Source organism: Mixophyes fleayi, chromosome 3 (assembly GCF_038048845.1).
Source record: "Mixophyes fleayi isolate aMixFle1 chromosome 3, aMixFle1.hap1, whole genome shotgun sequence".
NCBI classification, from domain to species: Eukaryota; Metazoa; Chordata; class Amphibia; order Anura; family Limnodynastidae; genus Mixophyes; species Mixophyes fleayi.
This window is the reverse complement of record NC_134404.1, coordinates 41,305,023-41,329,189: the sequence shown is the minus strand read 5'-3', so window position 1 is coordinate 41,329,189 and position 24,167 is coordinate 41,305,023. Positions and strand designations below refer to the sequence as shown.

General features: G+C 40.5%; 1 protein-coding gene across 1 annotated transcript in view; it reads left to right on the top strand.

The window, feature by feature from the left end:
- GEN1 (GEN1 Holliday junction 5' flap endonuclease) overlaps positions 1 to 19,236 on the top strand; it is a 39,982-nt gene extending 20,746 nt beyond the window's left edge. Inside the window, exons 7-14 of the mRNA XM_075201397.1 lie at positions 765 to 856; positions 3,641 to 3,791; positions 3,871 to 3,907; positions 3,987 to 4,067; positions 14,361 to 14,491; positions 15,797 to 15,858; positions 16,064 to 16,207; positions 17,757 to 19,236. Coding sequence (XP_075057498.1) covers positions 765 to 856; positions 3,641 to 3,791; positions 3,871 to 3,907; positions 3,987 to 4,067; positions 14,361 to 14,491; positions 15,797 to 15,858; positions 16,064 to 16,207; positions 17,757 to 19,066 — 2,008 coding nt within the window. The 3' untranslated portion in view covers positions 19,067 to 19,236. The remainder of the gene's footprint in view (positions 1 to 764; positions 857 to 3,640; positions 3,792 to 3,870; positions 3,908 to 3,986; positions 4,068 to 14,360; positions 14,492 to 15,796; positions 15,859 to 16,063; positions 16,208 to 17,756) is intronic.
- Positions 19,237 to 24,167: the final 4,931 nt, after the last annotated feature.

Here is a 24,167-nt window from a genome sequence, read left to right as displayed (position 1 = left end):
CTGGCAAGACACTGGCAGTCTGCCTAACAGAGACTTTATTGCTTTGAAAGCTTTTAGTAATTTTATATGTCATTATCATAAAATTATTAATTTTTATTGTAACAGTAGTTTACAGTATGTGCACGTGTCCGTTCTGATCGTCCAAGTTCATTTGCGCTTTTTTTTTAAATCCCTAAATGAAGGATGGGCAGTCTCGGATAGGAATCGCTAATTATTATGAAGAAATGTAATGAGCTTGCACACAGGCCTTTAAAGGACATGCCCAACGTCTGGATTAAATATAGTAGATCACAAAGATTTTTCAACTAATAGAAATCCCCAACTAACTTGTATGATAGGTTAGATCCGCTCTCTAGCTGAGTACCCGGATGTATTGAAGTTGAAAAGCCTCTTCTGGGGCCAGGGATTTACTATACAGTCCTGTCTACATTCCCAGCTTCGCCTGGGAGTTTTTCTAACCTGACATTGGGAAGACACTGCTGCTGCTGGTGCAGAAAGTTATGGAGATCTACCTGTACAGCACAACCAACCAGAATGGATGTAGTCTGCCTCTCACCCATATAGTTATACTTTGGAAATGCTGGATAAATATAAGCAGACTATGTTGAATCTTCACCAACATATTTTGTATAAAAAGCTATAGATACAATCTGGTGCAGTGATCCCGCTATGTATACCGCAGAAGCTGGGCAGATGGGGCAACCATGGCGGAGATATTAAAGACTCGTATGCTTGATGGTAAATGTCTTTGTGCTTGTTTATAGGTTTTACCAGTGGAAGAAGCAGTTCGATGATCCCACAGTTACCCCTAAAACAGCCAAAAAGGCAGTTCATTGTTCTGTCTGTTGCCATCCAGGTATGTCCGCTTGTTATAACATTCAGGTATGTCCACTTGTTATAACATTCAGCTATGTCCGCTTGTTATACCATAACTTGTTTCCAGATTTGCACACCGGTGCAGCCATGTTTTTGTTGTTGTAGTACAGTGCTCCCGGGGGTCCAGAATGAATGGATGAATAAAACGGTGGTATCTCCTTCACAAGTTTTGATATATTTTGGTTTTATTCCATTCATTTTTTTCTATGTAACCTATCAAGTAGCCAGGCATTTTAACATTTCTCTGGTCTTTAATTTTAGTTAATTTTTGTGGGAAATTATAGGGAGTGTGATTTTTTTTTTTTTTTTTAGTTTGTTTTTTTTACATTTTCTTTATTCGCCACAATAAATAAAAAAATCACTTTAATGTCTGAATGAATCAGAAAATGAGCATTATCAGAGGGGTAAAAGTATTACCTCTCTTCAGTTGCCCACTTGCTGTCTCACACATGCACAATGGAAGGGAAAGTACATTGGGCTTACAGTTTCATTTGTTAAAAAATGTATGTGTGTTTGGTGTTTGTTTTTTTTTTTTTGTTTTTTTTAATGACTTCATAAAAATGCTTTATTTTTACACTGTTATAATAATGTTGCCGGCTGTAATAACTTAATGTATAAGGTGATAACGAGCCCAATCTCCTGTTCTCTGCAGCAATAGACACCTTCGATTTACAGTCATGGCCAAAAGTTTTGAGAATGACACAAATATTATTTTTTCACATAGTCTGCTACTTCAGTTTTTACGATTGCAATTTGCATATACTACAGAATGTAATGAAGAGTGATCAGATGAATTCCAATTAATTTCAAAGTCCCTCTTTGCCATGACAATGAACTTTAGGTCAGTGATTCTCTTAACACAGATGAGAGTGTTGACGAGGACAAGGCTGGAGATGACTCATGTCATACTGATTGAGTTAGAATAACAGACTGGAAGCTTTGAAAGAAGGGTGGTGCATGAAATCATTGTTCTTCCTCTCTTATCCATGGTTACCTGCAAGGAAACGTGCAGTCATCATTGCTTTGCACAAAAAGGGCTTCACAGACAAGGATATTGCTGCTAGTAAGATTGCACCTAAATTAAACATTTATTGGGTTATCAACAACTTCAAGAAGAGAGGTTCAATAGTTGTGAAGAAGGCTTCAGGGCACCCAAGAACATCCAGCAAGCAGCGGGGCCGTCTCCTAAAGTTGATTCAGCTGCAGGATCGGGGCACTACCAGTGCAGAGCTTGCTCAGGAATGGCAGCAGGCAGGTGTGAGTACATCTGCATGCACAGAGAGGTGAAGACTTTTGGAGGATGGCCTGGTGTCAAGAAGGCCAGCAAAGAAGCCACTTCTCTCCAGGAAAAACATCAGGGACAGACTGATATTCTGCAAAAGGTACAGGGATTGGACTGCCGAGGACTGGGGTAGAGTCATTTTCTCTGATGAATCCTCTTTCAGATTGTTTGGGGCATCTGGAAAAACGCTTGTCTGGAGAAGGAAAGGTGAGCGCTACAATCAGTCCTGTGTCATGCCAACAGTAAAGCATCCTGAGACCATTCATGTATGGGGTTGCTTCTCAGCCAAGGTAATGGGCTCACTCACAATTTTGCCTAAGAACACAGCCATAAATAAAGAATGGTACCAAAACATCCACCAAGAGCAACTTCTCCCAACCATCCAAGAACAGTTTGGTGATGAACAATGCCTTTTCCATCATGATGGAGCACTCTTTGCATAAACTTAATGTAATTGTCAATAAAAGCCTTTGACATTTATGAAATGCTTGTAATTTGACTTCAGTGTACCATATCAACATCTGACAAGAAGGTCTAAAAACACTGAAGCAGCAAACTTTGTGAAAACCAATACTTGTGTCTTTCTCAAAACTTTTGGCCATGACTGTAGATCCAGTTTTGGGGGAGGGGGATTATTAGCTTGTGCACAAAACTTTTGACAAATCAGAACAAATTTGACCCTTCCACTGTGATTGCTCCCTAATCCTGGGACTTACCTGTAACTCACGTTACGCTCACACTTTGACATAGCAAAAGTTTTAGCTCCTATTGAAAACTGCTTGTTCGTCAATCTCGCCCCTGAGTCTCAAGCTACAATTACTTACACGTCGCACAAAGATGCTAAGTCCACTTTTCATGTGTCTTCTAGCACTTCTTATAACTTATGTTTCTGTTTTTTGTTTTGCAACCTTTTGTTTTTGTACTTTTCTTACAGCCCTCTATTGTGTCTAGTTAGGTGGTGATATATAGAATATGCATAACTGTTATATCAAATACACGGAGGCAATTAATGCAATGGAAGAACATAGGAAGAATTAAGATAACATAAAAACAAAATAATAAAATGTAATGGTGATATTGACGTGTACCTTTCTGCTACTTGATGGTCTTAAGTATTTACTTATATCCTGAAATAAGAACCATTGCTCTTGGCCAGAAATCTGTTCTGTGAGTTATGCTTTGCTTGTATTAAACCGTTACAATAGGTGGAGATTCTGGTACAAAGACTTGTTACCCCAGAGATTGAATGCGATAGCAGATATCTGTGTTTGGAAATACAGCAAAATGACTATAAAAGTGATACTTTTTGGTGTTTTTAATAAGAAAAACTGAAAAATCAAGGTTTTAATGGGTAAATGACCCTCAAGGTCATTTATGATGACCGTAGACTGAATCGTGTCCATGTAATGTTCGTGTTTTAGCGTTTAGAATTGAAGGTGTTTGTATGACATTTAATTACACGGTAGCACATTTCCTGTTTAGGTTCCTCTAAAGAACATGAGCGGATTGGCTGCAAGTTATGCGGGAGTGAGCGGTACTGCGAGCCGCATGACTATGACTACTGCTGCCCCTGTGACTGGCATAAAGCGCAAGAAGAAAAGAACAACCGCCCTGTGGAATACACCCTTAAGATGTGTGTAACGGGTTACCAAGGAAACGCATCGGTCCTTGGTACCATTCACTCCTAGTAACGTCTGTGTTTTATCCTGCAGGAAAGCGAAAAAACGGGAGGGATTTCCATACCGTGAGGTAAAATTAGTCTCCATTTTGTCAATATAGTGTTTAAAATGCAGATTACGTTTTCTCAAAATGCCAATTCTGATTTTAGGTTATTCGTGAATTTCTCGTAAATAAGGATAAGTTGGTGAAAGTGATCAAATGGGTGAGGCCCAGTCTTTTGAATTTCCAGGTAACTATGTTTAGCTTGCTCTTTAATTTGCCTTTAGGTTTGTACTCCATATATTGTTATACGCAATTTTTTTCTTCCACCTCTGCGTCTTACGCTAATGAGTAAAAAGTGGGCGTAGTTTGTTAATGCCACAATAAAACATTGGCCGTTCTATTTCCGATACAGGGGTAGATTTATGGAACCCTCTGAAAAGGGAAAAGTGGAGGTGTTGTCCATAGCAACCAATCAGGTTCTAGTTATCTAGCACATTATAGAAAATTATATCTAGAATCTGATTGGTTGCTAGGGGCAACACCTCCACTTTTCCTGTTTAGGCTTGATAAATCTACCCCTAAATCAGCATTTCACATTAACTGTAGGAAAGTATCCTGTCCAAAGAGAGCAGAGGATGACCATTAACATGTCAATTTTAAGCACAGAAAAAAGCATTTAAAAAAAGAAAAATCCTAAATATTGTTGTTGGTTTTTTTTAATATTAGAATACAGTGTAGAATTGTATAGTCATTATATCAGATATTTTTGTAATATTTTCAGGTTACTCCAATGTAATAGAATACTCCCCTTGGAATCTGGGTGCTGTGGGTAACGCCTCCTTTTCCACAGAGTTACCTGTGGGACGGTTTACATAAACGTCTCCCAGCAGGTTGTGTTTGATGTGTGTGCACTATAATATATGTTTACCCTGGCTGTGAACAGCTGCCTGTCTTCAGGTCCTGGCTGCATTTTACAGTACAGCCTCTCCTCCCCCCTCTGGTTCCTGTCTATCTGCCTGGCCAGGCACTAAGCTGACAAGTGATAACATTTACACCTTTACTGTTTTTTCCTCTCCTTCCTATTTGTAACAATAACCTATTTCTGGACGGCTTGAGAGAAAAATCTCGACTGTGTTACTGCACAATCAGCCAGGGAATTCCAGCAAGGAAACTCTGTACTGACTGTATTATGTTACAAACACATAGGTGCCTATTTATAGTTACATAGTTTGTTCTGTTAAAAAAAAAGACACATGTACATCAACTTCAACGTTCATCCCCAAAAAGCAAAGTTGATCCAGGGAAGACCATAGTTCAATTTGCCATGATAATAGAAACATTCCTTGCTGACCCCATACTGCCAATCATACCATTCCTTAGATCGGTGGCAGGCAACCTGTTACACGTCAGGGGCCACTTAGGGGCCCGCTAACCTTCAAAAGGGCCGCACATTATCCTTAGTGGGCAGCACGGTGGCTTACAGCACTAGGGTCATGAGTTCGATTCCCAACCATGGCCTTATCTGTGAGGAGTTTGTACATTCTCCCCGTGTTTGTCTGGGTTTCCTCCGGGTGCTCTGGTTTCCTCCCACACTCCAAAAACATACTGATATGTTAATTTGCTGCTATCAAAATTGACCCTAGTCTCTCTCTCCCCCTCTCTGTGTGCGAGTGTGCGCGTGTGTGCGTGTGCGTGTATGTTAGGGAATTTAGACTGTAAGCTCCAATGGGACAGGGACTGATGTAAGTGAGTTCTCTGTACAGCGCTGCGGAATCAGTGGCGCTATATAAATAAATGATGATGATATTTTCAATTAGCTTGGCGGTCTGCGATTATCCAACCATTGCGCTTTGCTCAAAGTAATACAGTACCGCAATACCGCAGATTTCTCTTCGCATTCCTATGGGGTGTGACGTTAAATCCGCCTTATTGCGCAACCGCGTATTACTGTTGCTGGCCGTTCCAGCGCGTAATCGCGGTCCACCAAGCTAATTGAATATGCCCCTAAATCTTTATTCATCCATGCATAAGGGTGTTCTCTCTTAAACTAAACAAGCTGTCACATTTGTGGAGTATTGAAACTGGAGTTTTCTCTTTTTTTATTTCATTAGTTCTTTTCAGCACCTCAAACCACAATCCCCGATTTCCCTTTTTATAAAGCGTCCAAAGTCTTTTTGCGGAATTGATTAAAATCTTTGAAATCCTCAGTGGAGTTCTCGGTAAACAAATGTTACAACTTCCCATTGGTACCTGAAAGTCAGCGTGCAAAGGTACAAGAGGAACACGACACACAGCCTAAAATGAGGAGGAAAGTAGCAATTGTTTTTCATTTTAAAATTAGAATTGTTCCAATAGACCTTGGTGACCCTTGTTTTGCCATGGAAGCTAGCTTATAGGAGTAGCTTAATGCCTACCTAATGGGTACACATTACCATAACGTCTCCCTACATAGTACAAATGATGAATGTACAACTTAGTCTGCCAATATGTCTTGTTATGCCTTGTGAAAAAAGTTTTTAAATAGAGACATTTTAATGTAAGAAAATGTTGGTGTGCCATCTCCTCCAGGATGTCTGAGCGCTTTCTCAAAATCAACATTTCCAAAACTGAACTCATTGTCTTTCCTCCTCCCAGCCTCCCATCCCACCATGACCTCTCCATTGTCGTTATCAACACTACCATCTCCTCTGTCACCCAACTCCGCTGCTTGGGTGTCACCCTTGACTCCTCTCTCTCTTTTGCCCCCACATTCATTCTCTTGCCAAAGCCTGTCGCTTCCAACTACGCAACATCGCCCGCATCCGTCCCTTTCTCTCTCAGGAGGCCACCAAAACCATCATACACGTACTCATCATCTCCCGCCTGGATTACTGCAACCTCCTCCTCACTGGCCTCCCCCACCCCCGTCTCTCCCCCCTCCGCTCTATACTCAATGTGGCCGCAAGACTCATCTACCTCTCACGCCGCTCCTCCTCTGCCTCCCCTCTCTGCCTTGCCCTACACTGGCTCCCCTTCCCCTACAGAACTCTTTTCAAACTCCTCACCACCACTTACAAGGCTCTCTCCCACTCTACTGCCCCTTATATCTCTAACCTCCTCTCCATTCACACTCCCACTCGCTCCCTGCGCTCGGCCAATGACCGCCGCCTCTTTTCCACTCTGATCACCTTTTCCCATTCCAGAATCCAGGACTTTTCCCGTGCAGCCCCCCCTTCACTGGAATGACCTCCCTCGCTCCATCTGCCTCTCTCCTACTCTGTGCTCCTTCAAACGTGCACTCAAAACTCACCTCTTTCTCAAAGCCTACCAACCATCCACTTAACCCCCATCTCCTCCACTCATTCTCCCCTCTCTCCCATTCCCTCAACTGGCTCCTCTTGTGCCTGGTCTGTTTAACCCTCCCTTAGGATGTAAGCTCACTTGAGCAGGGCCCTCTTCCCTCCTGTCTCCTTACCCGTTCTTCTGCTCCGTGTCTATTGCATCTGCCTGCCTGGAGTTTCTGAAGTATTGGTACTTTTGTTTATTGTTCTGTACTGTTATACCCTGTATAGTCTACTGTTTGTACCATGTACGGCGCTGCGGAAACCTTGTGGCGCCTAACAAATAAATGATAATAATAATAATAATAGTTCTACATTCATCATTTGTTTCCCCCTTAGGCAGGGTGTTCCCATTACTTTCTAAGCTCGCACATTTTTTTAAAATAAGCTTTAGAAGTGTGGTGTTAACAGCATTCTGATGCTAATAGATAGGCTATATAGTATAGCTGAATATTGACTTTAATATGCTGAAAATAGTATACCGTGTTGAAGCAGTTGAGGTTCACATTGTAGTGAACCTTGTAGTTTTTTATTTTTTAAAATATGCAAATAATGGCAATTTGCTTTTTACGCTAGCAACGCAAATGTGATCCTTCATAAATACCCGCCATGGTGTCCTTAATGTACATCAATGTTTAGCATATTACAGGTTTAAGGAAAATCACCAGTGTTTATATTGTAGCTTGTAGGTAAAACGCACTTTTTAGTCTTCCTCCAGCTTTTCCATCTTATATTAAAAGTAAACTGAATTTGAGTATTCCTGCACCCATCCTATCAAGAAAAATAAAGCTACATACTAAATAGGTTACTATATAAAGTGTTTCGAAAAGCTCAGTGGCGAAGCATAGCATGTCCGTTATGCTTGGTCTTACATTACTGGCATTGCATCTATGCGGGAATTCCCAATCGGTGTCTATAGAGAGAGTTTCCTTTTACTGAGGAGATTGCAATCCCCACACAAAAGCTCCATCTTTCCAAGCAATATCTCTAAAGATACTGGGTAGGTACAACCATTTTGGCATATGTTCAATAATGGGCTTTAATAACTCAACGTGAAAGTAGTTCTTGAAAGTATACCTTGGTAAAATAACACAGCAGCCTTAGTGTTATCCACAATATGGATATTAATTGCTTTTATAACACTTTTTTTTTTTCTCTCTATTTCTTTTTTAAAGCTATAGTAAAAGCATTACTGGAGATTAACACCTAAAATTCTATATACTGCCGAGCTACTTAATATATATAAATATATATGTGTGCGTATAATATATATATATATATATATTAGAGATGAGCGCACTCGGGTTTATGAAATGCTTCCACTTTCTAATAATATCATTTACAGTTGACCATGGAATGTCCAGCAGGGATGAAATCTCACAAACTGTCTTATTGCAAATAGAGATGAGCGCACTCGGATTTATGAAATCCGAGCCCACCCGAACGTTGCCGATCCGAGTCGGATCCGAGACAGATCCGGGTATTGGCGCCAAATTCAAATCTGAAACTGAGGCTCTGACTCATAATCCCGTTGTCGGATCTCGCGATACTCGGATCCTATAAATTCCCCGCTAGTCGCCGCCATCTTCACTCGGGCATTGATCAGGGTAGAGGGAGGGTGTGTTAGGTGGTCCTCTGTCCTGCTATATCTCGTGCTGTTCAGTGCTGTGCTGTGCTGTGCTGTGCTGTGCTGTGCTGTGCTGTGCTGAGTCCAGTGGTGTTGTGTCCTGTGCTATGTCCTTCTGAGGTCAGTGGTGCTGCTGGGTCCTGTGCTGTGTCCTGTTCAGTCCAGTGGTGCTGTGTCCTGTGCTCTGTGCTTCTAAGGGCATAGTTATTTCCCCATTATTCCCAAGTTTTTAAAAAAATAAAAAATAAAATAATTATAACCAAATTTGCAAAGCTAATCCAGCAGTATATAAGCCCATTGGTACTGCAATATTACCAAGTTCACACATTCAGCAGTAAAAGTCCAGTGGTACTGCTATTACAAGGTTCACTGATTCAGCAGTGTATAAGTCCAGTGGTACTGCTATTACAAAGTTCACTGATTCAGCAGTATAAGTCCAGTGCTACTCTCCTGTGCCGCATATAATTTTTAAAGGCTTTGCCGAGTGTGTGTGGCTTAGGGGTACGCTCTCTTGTACTACATATAATGGAAAACCAAAATTTGGAGGATAAAGTAGGGAAAGATCAAGACCCACTTCCTCCTAATGCTGAAGCTGCTGCCACTAGTCATGACATAGACGATGAAATGCCATCAACGTCGTCTGGCAAGCCCGATGCCCAATCTCCTAGTACAGGGCATGTAAAATCTAAAAAGCCCAAGTTCTCCAAAAATAGCAAAAAGAGAAACTTAAAATCATCTGAGGAGAAACGTAAAGTTGGCAATATGCCATTTACGACACGTAGTGGCAAGGAACGGCTTAGGCCCTGGCCTGTGTTCATGACTAGTGGTCCAGCTTCACCCAAGGATCTAAGCCCTCCTCCCCCCCCCCCCCCCCCCCCCCCCCCCCCTACAAAAAATTTAAGAGAGTTATGCTGTCAGCAACAACAACAAAACAGCAAAGAACTCTGCCTTCTAAACAGATGACATCACAAATCCCCAAGGCGAGTCCAAGGGTGTTGTTGGTTGTGAACCCTGACCTTCCCATCACTGTACGGGAAGAGGTGACTCCATCCAACATTTGCAGCACGCCCTCTGCATATGCTGGAAGGATCACCCACAGTCCAGTTACAGATTTGGCTAATGAAGGTGTGAATGTTGTACACTGGGAGGAGGATATTGATGTAGCTGGCGCTGAGGAGGATGTTGATGATTATGATGCAGACAGATACCAAATTGCCTTTCTCAATTTCTATTTATATTCTAGATTATATAACGGCTGAAAAGTTTTCTGTTTTACTCCTAGTGGAGAGGGGATCTGATGCAGACAGATACCAAACTGCCTTTGTCCATTTCTTTGTATATTTGAATTTCTAGTTCTACAGTCTATGCAGGCTGCTTTATTTATATTCAACTACAAGTGTAGGGCGGGGCGGGGGGGGGGGGGGCATAGATAGCCACCAAAGTAACGTGGTCCATTTAATTTCACTTTCTAGCTCCACAGTCTGTGCAGCCTGCTTTTTTTTATCTTCAAAGTATTTATATTTACAAGCCTTGCAATCTAAATTAACTAGAGGTAGTGACGTGGTAGAACTCCAAAAGGCAGTTTGGAAGCCCCTGTACAAACTGGCTCTATTTTACCTGAGTTGTCCCCCCTCCAGTGTGTACTCGGAAAGAGTTTTTAGTGCAGCGGGGAACCTGGTCAGTGAGCGGCGAAGGTGGTTGCTTCCTCACAACGTTGAAAAAATGATGTTTATAAAAATGAATAATCAATTCCTCAATGAAGTACAGCACTGCCCTCCAGACAGTACAGAGGGACTGTGGTTGTGGAGTCCAGCGGGGACGAATTGATAATGTGTGAGGAGGAGGAAGTACACACTGTAGGTGGAGAGGAATCAGAGGTTGAGGATGAGGACCACATCTTTCCTCAGTAGAGCCTGTTTAGTTTGTACATGGAGAGATGAATTGTTTTATTGGTGTGGGGGCCCAAACAAACCAAACATTTCAGCCACAGTTGTTTGGTAGGCCCTGTCGCTGAAATGATTGGTTTGTTAAAGTGTGCATGTCCTATTTCAACAACATAAGGGTGGGTGTGAGGGCCCAAGGACAATTCCATCTTGGAACTTTTTTTTTTTGCATTATATGACCAATCAACAGTCGTTTGCCATGTTCAAAAAGTAAAACCAAATTTAAACAAATTCAAGAAATTAAACCAAAAGTAAAATGCCCTGTCATAATTTAAAACAAGAGGTATTGACGTGCTCTAAAACTACTGTATTGTTGTTTATATTTTATAAACACTACACTTGAAAGCTTGAGTCTTTCAATAAAAAAGTAACTGTCCATTGCACGAATATTTGCAACAGGGACAATTTTAGGGTTAAGAAAGTCAACTAATAACACTTCGACGCTGTCTGTCTTTATAAACACTACACTTGGAAGTTGGAGGAGGTATTGTGGCCCCGGCACCAAGTTTACTACCGGGGCCACTCCACTGTGCAGTCCATATTTAGGTGTATCAGATATTAAACAAAGGTGACAGTTGATGCCCAATTTTTTAATTATTTTGTGGCCTCGGTACCAAATTGTGTACCGGGGCCACCACACTACGCAGTCCATACCCTTTTTTGGTGGAATTCTGACCCGTGGAGGGTTTTTTAATTATATTGTGGCCTCGGTACCAAATTGTGTACCGGGGCCACCACACTACACAGTCCATACCCTTTTTTGGTGGAATTCTGACCCGTGGAGGGTTTTTTAATTATATTGTGGCCTCGGTACCAAATTGTGTACCGGGGCCACCACACTACGCAGTCAAGATAGATAGATGCGTATCATAGATAAAGTACATTCAGTGGTGTGGAGCAAATTGAAAAATATTCAAAATGCACTGACATTATCAAAAACAAGAGGTTGTCACACGCTGAAACTCCAACATGTATATGATGGAGAGGATGGAGGAGCAGCCGTATGTGCAGTGTAATGCAGACCTGTTGAAGGTTTTTTATATATTTTATTGTGGTGCCCAGTACCCACTACTCTACGCAGTCCAGATACTATTTTTGGGTGTAATTCTGACCTGTTGAAGGTTTTCTATATATTATATTGTGGTGGCCAGTGGCCAGTCCTCTATGCAGCCCAGATACTATTTTTGGGTGTAATTCAGACCTGTTGAAGGATTTCTATATATTATATTGTGGTGGCCAGTGGCCAGTCCTCTATGCAGTCCAGATACTATTTTTGGGTGTAATTCAGACCTGTTGAAGGTTTTCTATATATTTTTTATTGTGGTGCCCAGTGCCCACTACTCTACGCAGTCCAGGTACATTTATTGCTGCGAATCATACAAGTTCAGGGTTTTTAATATATATTGTGGTGACCCACTCCTCTAGGCAGTCCAGGTACATTTATTGGTGCGAATCATACAAGTTGATGGTTTTCTTATTATATATATTGTGGTGACCCACTCCTCTACGCAGTCCAGATACATTTATTGGTGCGAATCATACAAGTTCAGGGTTTTTAATATATATTGTGGTGACCCACTCCTCTACGCAGTCCAGGTACATTTATTGGTGCGAATCATACAAGTTGATGGTTTTCTTATATATATTGTGGTGACCCACTCCTCTACGCAGTCCAGAAAGATACCTCGTTGCAACATTTTGGACTAATAACTATATTGTGAGGTGTTCAGAATACACTGTAAATTAGTGGAAATGCTTATTATTGAATGTTATTGAGGTTAATAATAGCGTAGGAGTGAAAATAAGCCCAAAAACTTGATTTTTAAACTTTTTATGTTTTTTTCAAAGAAAATCCGAATCCAAAACCTTAAATCCGAACCGAGACCTTTCGTCAAGTGTTTTGCGAGACAAATCCGAACCCCAAAAATAATGAAAATCCGGATCCAAAACACAAAACACGAGACCTCAAAAGTCGCCGGTGCACATCCCTAATATATATATTTATATATATATATATATATTATATATATATATATTATGTGTTTTATATTTAACTAAAATTCTCTAGAATGCTATGTGTCCTATTACTTTGCTGACAGCTGACATCTTGGAAAACCTTCTTAGCAAGGTAGGGTTCATGTACATTATCTATCACCCATCAGCCTGGGTATAAGTGACATGCTTGCTGTAAACTGAATGAACCGTACAGATTTGAGACAGATGGTGTTACAGTAAGCATAAGTGTTCCGCATTCTGTTTATTTCCACTTCAATATGTACTATCCATTTTTTTTTTGTTCTCTCATTATCTAAGAGCTGTTTTTTGTTGTGTGCAATGGAGGGTAAAAAAAACACTCCAGAAGTAATGATGATTTGGTTTATAGAGCTTCGCAGCAGCAGCATAACCTTTTCTTCCTTTCTTTTCTTCTTTTCCTCCTTCCTAATCTGGCTGTTATCTGGTCAGCCTGATCTGAATTCTCTGGTGTCCACTAATGTGGTAAGGAGAGGTCTATATACCCAGGCAGATGATCATCTTTCAACCACCAGTGGGTTTCCTCCGGGTGCTCCGGTTTTCTGTCAAATTCTAAAGACATACTAGTAGGTTAATAGGCTGCTATCAAATTGACATTAGTCTCTCTCGGTCTGTGTGTGTGTTAGGGAATTTAGACTGTAAGCTCCAATGGAGCAGGGACTGATGTGAGTGAGTTCTCTGTACAGCGCTGCAGAATTAGTGGCTATATAAATAGCTGATGACGAATGCTGTTTTTCAGCAAGCTTTCTCTATGTTATCACCGATGAGGACATTTCCAGCATGTGGAATCCACAGTTAACCTGAAGCTGAGAGTTTTTGGGAGACCGTTAGCTCTGTTAACTTAACAACATATGAGGTACAATCTGTCTTTCATATGCAATAAGCTCTATTATGCGCTATTGGAGAGGACTGAATTTGTGGCGTTCTCCTGCACAGTGAGCCAGGGGCAGCACAGTGGCGTAGTGGTTAGCACGTCTGCCTCACAGCGCTGAGGTCATGAGTTCAATTCCCGACCATGGCCTTATCTGTGTGGAGTTTGTATGTTCTCCCTGTGTTTGCGTGGGTTTCCTCCGGGTGCTCCGGTTTCCTCCCACACTCCAAAAACATACTAGTAGGTTAATTGGCTGCAATAAAAAAAAAAAAAAAAAAAATTGACCCTAGTTTCTCCCTCTCTGTCTGTCTGTCTGTCTGTGTGTGTGAGTGTGTGTCTATAGTAGGGAATTTAGACTGTAAGCTCCATTGGGGCAGGGACTGATGTGAATGAGTTCTCTGTACAGCGCTGCGGAATTAGTGGCGCTATATAAATAAATGATGATGATGATGATGATGATGAGCCCACAAAGCGTACTGGCTCTCGGCGGATGCTCCTATGGAAGTGATATTCCCCTATTCGCTTCATACGTAGGGTCATAATGAAAGGGGATTGTAGACCACCACTTTTTAACCAGAAATCGGTGAAGGTAAAAATAAGTGAACCTCAATTACGGGTAAATTTCTGTATGATGAAACCTATTGTTCCTGTTAAATGAATTTCCTCCTTCAGGATAGTTTGTATAAGGAGCCTGTACGACATCTATTGCATATAATTTGAACGTAACCATTCTGCTTTGATTTGTTAGAAATTTGCTCTGGAACGGATGGAGTGGCCCAGGCATTATTCGTGTGAGAAGCTGCTGGTCCTACTGACATATTATGACATGCATGAGAGGAAGGCCGGCAGAGTACAAGAAACCCAGCTCCAGGCTGTCCGGTAATAGACTGCACAGAACAATTCACTGTGGGCACCTGTAATACCGAGTCACCATGTGGTTCTATACATGACCTACCAAGTCACCACGTGGTTATATGCTTGACCTACCATGTCACCACGTGGTTATATGCTTGACCTACCATGTCACCACGTGGTTCTATGCTTGACCTACCATGTCACCACGTGGTTCTATGCTTGACCTACCATGTCACCACGTGGTTCTATGCTTGACCTACCATGTCACCACGTGGTTATATGCTTGACCTACCATGTCACCACGTGGTTCTATACTGACCTACCAAATCACCACGTGGTTCTATGCTTGACCTACCATGTCACCACGTGGTTCTATACAGTGCTACCAAGTCACCACGTGGTTCTATTCCTAAGTCAAATGCACTATAAAATTGTCCCTTTTAATGTGTAGGACTTCAAGTCAAAAACTCTGACGGAGAAACTTGGTTTGTCCGCTGACAGCCTGATCAGCCACTCCTCTCATGGGGTGATGAAATATCTCCCGTATGGTTGGTAAAGCTTACTGCTATTATATCACTGCCTGGATTTTATGAGATGAGTACTGGAGAGCTGACCTGTCACTCCCGTGGTTTTGAGATAACATCAGAGAATGTTTTATTAAGGAATATAGTACACAGAGTGTAGTGTGGCCATTCTGTGGAGAGATTATCTGTAAAAGTTGTAGGAATATGGTATTACCTGAAGAGATGAGTTTTCAGGGACCACTTAATGCTTGAAACGTGAGTGGTTAGTCTGAATATGGGAGAGCATTCCAGAGGCGGGCTGCAGCACGGGAGAGGTCTAGATGGAAGCGGAAGGTGATTACAATAGATGATGACGGTGGTAAGTCTTTAGCCGATAGAAGAGCTTGGTTAAGAAGAGGAGATGGAGGTTAGTATATTGTTCTGGAAGGCTTTCAAAGTGAGTATTGAATTGATCATGGTAGAGAGAAGCAGCCTAGCAAATTTAGCAACGGGGAAAGAAAATATTGGTAAGGAATATTAGTCTTGCAACAACAATAATTGAAATGGGGCCATCTTAATACTGCGTAGGACAGTTATTAAATGGTTACAATCAAAGCAGAAGAGAATGAGGGCGTTGTACCTCCTAAACACAGCATTGATACTGTAACATATTATACGTTCTTCACTACCGATCCTAGTTTGTGCAGCATCCGTCTCCCTGATAAAAATCTAGCATAGTTTTGATAGTTCTTCAATAAGAAACCGTTCTACTCCTGCTTTATTTGTGTTGTTCTATTTTTCTTATTTATTTTCTTTTCTATTTTAGAATTGTCAAGACACGAGTCAGGAACGGCGTTCCCTGCTTTGAAATCGAATGGGTAAAACCAGGTTTGTGTAAGATCCTCAGTGTAAACCGTACCGACTTGATTACATACGCCTACCCAGCTCAGGACCAAAATATCCTCAAAATACTCTCCTGTGACCTGATTGGTTAATGCATGTCCCCTGCATACATGCAGAGCTGCTGTCGTCTTGTTGCCATTTCAAACAGATTTTATCGCCTTACGCCTTATGTGATCTCTTCTTATTCCAGACGGCTATGTGTTCCCTGATGATCACCCCATCGAGGACCCGCTATTGACTATAGAGGAAGAAGCTCTCGTCACGGCGGCCTATCCTTGCATCGTAGAGGTGTTCCAAAAGGACAAAGTAGAAGCTGAGCTACAGAAGCAGAAATGTAAGTTTAGTTCAAACGTCACAGTGCAAACAAGTCAATTTAATTCCTTAGTGTGTGAACCATTCGCTCTCTGGTTGCCAGAGTGAAGAACTAGGGAATATGTGGTCCATCTGAGATATAGAAGTTCACCCTAAAGCTAGTTATAAACTGTGAATATGTGGCTACCGAGGCTGGAGTTTGTTTAGCCGTATCATAGTCCAACTTTACCTAATATTTCTCCTTGTATCAGTCAACGACTATCATTGATGGTGACTGTTACCTCTGTTGTTCTGCACCCTTGGTTGTTTATCCTTCTACTTGTATATTAGTTTGTATTCACTGCATAAAAACCGTTTGGACGGTTACGTTTATTTTACTTTTACTTGTTGTAGATTTAGTTAAAGGCAAATTACTGATAAGCTTTTGCATACATCTTATTTTTATGTTTCCATATCAACACTGAATACATTTTTGTTTTGCTGGTATGTTCTTGCAACATTACCCGTTAAAGATCTAGTACAAAATGCTTACAATAAAAGGCTTGTGGTTACTTGGTTTATAGCCTGCTATAATATGATGCGTTTGAAAATCCTGTTCTATGAAGCTTGCAATCTACTTATAAAGTGCATACAATTCTTTGGGAGCACAGGCTGGATACTACAAGATATTAATGTTCTTATAGTATTTTTTTTTTATTATGTTTCTTCTTATTATTCTTATAATTCTTCGTATTCTTCTTCCTCATATTCCTTTCTATGTGATTATATTAAATATAATATCTTCACCTACAACAGCAATTTATCTGTTGCAAGAGCTGAAAAGCATATATATATATATATATATATATATATATATATATATATATATATATATATATATATATAATATATATATGATTATTCCCCAGTTTCATGGCTCCTTCCACCTCCTACTCTTTTCGGTGAAAAATGCCTGAAGCAGATCAGACCGTAATACAGCTAGTAAATATTTTGCCAAAATACTAATTCATATTTCACTTGGTAATGTCCTATATACTTTCTAGACATCTAGTTTTGTGCAGTGTCCGAATCTTTCAGAGTATTCCAGTGTTTATACTTCTCTGCGTGTTTGTTATTCGACAAGAGCTTTTGAAATATAACTACAATTAGTGGGAAATTGCTGAGCTGTGATGGGCTATTTGCAGTAAAGTATTGGTAACCCGGCAGACCATAGCCGCTGACAGGAAATTGCTGAGCTGCGATGGGCTATTTGCAGTAAAGTATTGGTAAACCGGCAGACCGAAGCTTTATTTTGTCCAATAAGACGTCCAACAAAGTCTAGCGGAGCTAATGGACTGAAATGACTTTGTCTGAATCCCATTTCTCCTTCCATTTGGATGCTGGTCATTCTGTGAAATAATTACATCTAGACTGAGCAGTGATAGTAACTATTGTAGACATAATTTGCATTTGATAGCAAAGTCATCTGACCATGCGCAATGTGTAATCATATTATCCATCTGTATTGAGAGATACCTCTTTGTTTATCCATGAATACAGGCTATTGAATGGTTTATATTGTTGTTTTTTAGGTAAGAAAAGCAAACCTAAGCCCAAGGTGCTTCCCAATGTGGACGATGTCTCTTCTCTTCTTTCTAAAATGAGCATAACTCCAGCCATGGAAAGTCCTTCAACGCTGCCAATCTCTGATACAAACGGAGAACCTTGGACCGCTGCAAGTCTAGGACCGACTAGTCAGTCACCTGACTTACTTTTCCCTGTAGATCCTTCACCACCTTCAATGATCCTGGTACCAACAGAAAAGAACTTCAGTATCTCTACTAGACCTTTATATACTGAAGATGACCGAGAGAGTCTTCATGACGAATGTTTTTCTCTAACACAGGGCAATAAACAGGAGCCCACCGTGTCTTCCCCTAATATCTCGTCTGTGATTTCAGACCTAAATCTCAGCAGCATTAATTGGGAAGATACCTCATTTAGCAAGTCTCCCAGTTTAGAATCTCGTACGAGCTGCAAGCAGACACATGAGGTCAACAAGAATCCAACTACTGACAAGCCAGGAAACACAGTTACTGAAAGCAGCCAAAAAACTGTTGGACCAAGTAACGGTAAGTTAATTGAAAGAACTGAGCCGTTTTTGTCCTTGGACTCTGCTTGCAATTCACATCTACAAAAGCTACCCTTAAGAGAGAGAATACTTTTAAAGAATACTGTTCAGTCTGCAGTTTTGCACAACTTTAACCACAAACGCCCGCCTTTGAAGTCTGTGTCCACTAGCAATGATAGTAGGGAAACTATTAAATCCAAATCCACCAACTGTGTCAATTTTAAGGAAAATGTACCAACGCAAGTACATAACAAGCTATCTAAAGGACAAAGTCCTCAAAAAAATAAAACGCAAAATGTTGCAGTCACTAAAGCACCTGAACGCCCCGTCACAAAATCGTTCACGTTTGTGAAGAAGACCACTTCTGTGCCTGTGAGAAACCTCTCAGACGGTAGCATTTCCAACAGAACAGCAACCAAAGCGGCCACAAAAGCCGTGCTAAAGAAGAGTGTCTGCCGCAAAATGTCATTATCCAGCGAGGATGAGGATACCGACGTAAAATATGGCATCCAAAAAGAGCGTAAAGGCTCAAAAACAGCAATACCTGTGGGAACAGTGTCTCCTGTCCTACCACCAGCTCACTCTTTGCCAGACGCGGGTGATGGTTCAAGTCTAGATGATGTATTTATAAGTCCTGAATACAAGACTGTAAGGACTATCCCTGCCCAATCTCCGGAAGAACAGAGTGATGGTGATGACTCTATAGTTTCCGTAGACAGTCCATTACCGTTGTCCGAAAGGCTTAAACTCCGATTACTACAGAACTGTTAATATATAATGTGTGTTTTATACTCGTTCTGTTCTGTTCCTTTTCTATGTTTTGTCATTTAAAAAAGTCTTTCCTTGTTTTTATTTAAAACTTTTAGTGTATAAAATGATTTTTAAAAAAAAAAAATGAATCAAGCCTGGAATTTAATTGTTTTGTATTATCCGCTTAAACATTTCCTTGACATACTGTAATTTTTAGAAATAATAAAAAATTGAGAAAAATGCACAATATGTCTAATCTCTGTCCATTTTGTGTTCACAGTTAGAAATTGTGCTCTCTTTTAAAATAGTACGAAATGTTTTACAGAGAATTTTTTTTATTTTTTATTCAATCATCCACTTTGGTTCTTGCCCCAGTGCTACTTAACGTCTTACAATATCCACTAGACAAACACACACTAACAGTAAGCTACCAGTACGGTCTTGGTCATGTTTGGCAAAAGCCAAACCGTGTGTTGCTTAATGAACCTCCTGCAACTATTGAGCACAGAGTCAAAGGGATGATGATTTGGGCTGTTTTGCAGCCACAAGACCTGGGCGCTTTCACGGTCATTGAGGCCTCTATGAACTGTTCTTTATACCATTGTTTTCTAGAGTAACATATGAATCTATCTGTCAACTGAGGCTTGGAAAATATCGGCTCATGCAACAGGATAATAATCCTAATCACAGCAGCAAATCTGCAATTAAGTGGCTGAAACAGAAAATAATCAATGGCCTTGGTCAGTCCGAATGTCCACCCCATCGAGATGCTGTGGTTGGACCTTAGGAGAGCTGAGCAAAAATGAAACCTTAATGAAGTGAAGCCGTGTTCTAAGGAGGAATGGGCCAAGTTGCTTCAAATATAATGTAAGGGAAACAATCACATCAAGGTATTGCTGCTAATAGTGACCTGGGCAGCACGGTGGCTTAGTGGTTAGCACTTCTGCCTCACAGCACTGGGGTCATGAGTTCAATTCCAGACCATGGCCTTATCTGTGTGTAGTTTGTATGTTCTCCCTATGTTTGCGTGGGTTTCCTCCGGGTGCTCCTGTTTCCTCCCATACTCCAAAAACATACTAGTAGGTTAATTGGCTGCTATCGAAATTGACCCTAGTCTGTGTGTGTGTATGTATGTGTATGTTAGGGAATTTAGACTGTAAGCCCCAATGGGGCAGGGACTGATGTGAGTGAGTTTTCTGTCCAGCGCTGCGGAATTAGTGGCGCTATATAAATAACATGATGATGATAGTGCCTCTACAAGCCCCTGAATCATGGAGTGTACTTATTCACACATGACTTATTTTTCTGTTGAATAAACAAAGTAGATCATGATCATCAACATTTATTTATATAGCGCCAGCAAATTCCGTAGCGCTTTACAATTGGGAACAAACATTTATAAGACAATTCTGGGTAATACAGACAGACAGGTAAGAGGGCTCTGCTCGCAAGCTTACAATCTATGGGACAAGATTCTGTTGTGTTTGTCAGATTGATATTTGACAAGAACTAAATAATTTAGTTAAGCACCAATATGTGGAAACACCGTTTTCAAAGAGGCTGTAGTTTCTTTTTCACACGGCTGTATGAACATGGTGTCTGTATGCTTATGAAACGACATTTGTATATTAAACAATTTTTGTTTTTATTTTGTTGGTCATTATTTACTGCTTCATATATTTACAAAGAGCGTTTCTACTACACGCACTGAAACACATAACATTACACAAATTATGCTTCAAAGAGCTGCTTGTATACGAAGACCATATGTCTGCTGGCATGTCATTGCTCATCTGAAAGTTCGATAATAGGAGCCAGTTAATTATCATATTTGTTGCATTTAGCCTATTTCTCAATGTCCACAGAAAACAAAAAAAAAACACTTTAGAATATAAATGAAATGTAATAGGTTTTACTTTGGTAGATTAGATGGGTCACCCAGGACATTTTCTGGCATCAAATTCTGCTTTATTTGTTTTATGGGTTTGTTTGTTTTTGTTTTTGTTTTTTGTTTTTTATATGTTAAAAAAACATCCGATGGCGCAGGAAGATAAGAAAGTATGACAGACCATTGAAACATGAATTTGAGAATGCCAACTGTGTGTATATGTGTGTGTGTGTGTGTGTGTGTATGTGTGTATGTGTATATATATATATATATATATATAATATAATTATAGAGTGTGTGTAGATCTATATATGTATACTGCGCACACACACATACACTATGTTCTATGGGCAATACTGTAAAGTTTATGTTTCCTGTTTATTTCAATCTACATTTTCCACTGAGACGAGGTTAGCTGGCCAGAGACTTGAGGGCCAATTCAATTCGGCCATGTTACTCTAGTAATAACGCACTATTACTATTAGTACGGTAAAAGTGCGCAGTATTACTGTCAGTACGGTAATTTTTAACGCTGATGTTTGCTCGCACCTCTCCGGACCGTGAGTAAATATCCGGGTTAAAATTACCCTATTAAAGATAATAGTACGAACGCCGCATTAATCCTAGCCTGACGTGGCAGAATTGAATCTGCCCCTTAGCATGAAGCGTTCTGAGCGGGTCCTGGTATTTTTCCAGTCTGGTCACAGGAAGCTATGAGAGCTCAGCATGTTTTTCTTGTCATTTTGTCACTGAGCTGCCAGACTCCCAGTTTACAGGCAGAAGAAGACGCTGACTCTGAGCTGATAAGTGGATGCACAGGCTGTGTGGAGTGTTGGCTTCCTGCAGAGGAAAGTGTAAAACAGACCATGACTTTTATGGTCTTGTCACTAGCACTTGGGCTTGAACAGGGTCTATCAGCACTGGAAGCAGGGAATGCCTTTTATCTGGGCATGTAGTACAGCAGGGATCAGCACCTCTGTAGACATGAAAAGGCTGCATCCGGTTGGACTCCCCCACGTTCACTTGACTTTGCAGTGTGTTTTCTTTCTGGTGGTTGTGGGATTTATTTATTTTGTTGTGTTAAAAGGATTTGGTTTTTTTTATTTAGTTTTTAATTTTTTTAAAGTATACTTTTTTATTAACAATTTTTCAAAGTATATCAATTTTTTAAGGGGTGGTACAGAAAGGGAGGGAGGCAGATCAGCTTATGAGAACAATAAATCTATATAACCTTAGCTCTTCTATTGAATAAAACAATGCATCATTTGTGTTAACAAGCTACACTCGTTTGAGATCATATTATCTTAAGTAAGGAATAATTATTAAGAGCTTTCCAACAAAAGTAAATCAGAACCTGATTAGCTAAGTGAGGTGTCACAAAGCAAAAGGATAGTGAGTAGAGGTAAGTAGGGATGCTACTAAAGGAAATTTGGGGAGGGGAAGAGGGTGATTGGATGCTCCAGTCTGTAGGAACTAGTGGTATGAAAGTACAGAAAAGTTATTGTACAGTTTGTTTATGATATAGGGTCAGTGGCCTCACAATGGGAGTTAGGCTGACCAGGTGCCTCAACATTTAATTGGGCAATCATGGAGGAACACTTGCCAAGTCTTGCTAATTACAGTTGTAAGGGAGCGGGAAGTGACTTTTCCAGTTACATGCTATAGAACATTTTGTGGCATTTATGATATGACCAATGGCAGATCCTGTGTGCTTAGGGGCCCTTGGAGAGTAGCAGTGTAATCAGGAGTTAGAGGGGTAGATTGAGAGCGACGCTCCTGTAATCGTTAGAATGAGTGATGAATAGTCTGACAAAAGTGCATTATTTTAGGACATTACCACTGTATGTGGGCAGTGGTGCCTTCAGCCCCACACTCTCTCCAGCAATCTCTGAAGGAAATGGGATAGATCACATACAGGCAGCTGAGTACCAGATCGCATAGAGAAAGAAAAAAAACAACAACTTTGTTTAAGGTTTTTATTCATTTTATTAAGACAATATGCTGTATATTTGGACTACCCACGTCAAGTTAGGTTGATGTGTCTTTTTTTTATTTATTTTTTTTATTATTTTTTTTAGATACCCTATACCCTTTTCCATCCAAAATGTCCAACTCTTGGGTCTAATAAAGTGTCTGTTCTAAGAACTTTGTATAGCACACACCCTGTGTATTTATACATGTTGTACATGTTGTACACCAAAATTGAGGGGAAAGATGGACAAACACCTCTCTCAATTCTGATAGAGTACACATAGTATACCTATAGCCATTACAAGTCTAAGAATACTTTTAAGGATATATTTGTGGGGCGTACTAACTACATGAAAATAATAAAGGGCAGAACCATGCTTTATTGCATTTCCCCTATTTTTCACCTGATTTGATCCACATAAAATGCAATAGTATTATTCCAATATACTACCAAAATTACCCCTCGTCCTCTCCAAACACAAACTTGTAAAATTGGGATAGTCTGTTATCATCACTATTATCACATATGTATATAGCGGCAGCATATTCCGCAGCTTTGCAATTTTAAACAAAACATAATACAACAGGACTAAGTATTAATAAACACCTAGAGGTAAAAAGGAATTAAATCAACTTTTGGCTGCAAAGGATATGGTTTGTGGGATGCGCACAGCAGGAGATAGGTAGATAACTGATAATGTAGGTGTCTCTATGACTCAGCAGCTAGAATATGGGGGCTTTTGGCTGCGTAACCAAAGCACAAGTTTGCAAATCGCTCTGGTCATAAGCGGTTAATGTTAACTCTATTTAATTTTTTCTATTTTCTTTTTGTCTGTACCAACTACCTAATTTTTCACTGACATAATAATGAAGGATGAGGTGTTATACAGAGGGGCATGGACATTTGGATTGCCTGAAGAGTTGAGAATATGCATTGTTTAACTATCATTTTGCTATCTTGTTTACATTATAGGACAGCACGGTGGCTAAGTGGTTAGCACTTCTGCCTCACAGCACTGGGGTCATGAGTTCAATTCCCGACCATGGCCTTATCTATGTGGAGTTTGTATGTTCTCCCCGTGTTTGCGTGGGTTTCCTCCGGGTGCTCCGGTTTATTCCCACACTCCAAAAACATACTAGTAGGTTAATTGGCTGCTATCAAAATTGACCCTAGTCTCTCTCTCTCTCTCTCTCTCTGTGTGTGTGTGTGTGTGTGTGTTAGAGAATTTAGACTGTACGCTCCAATGGGGCAGGGACTGATGT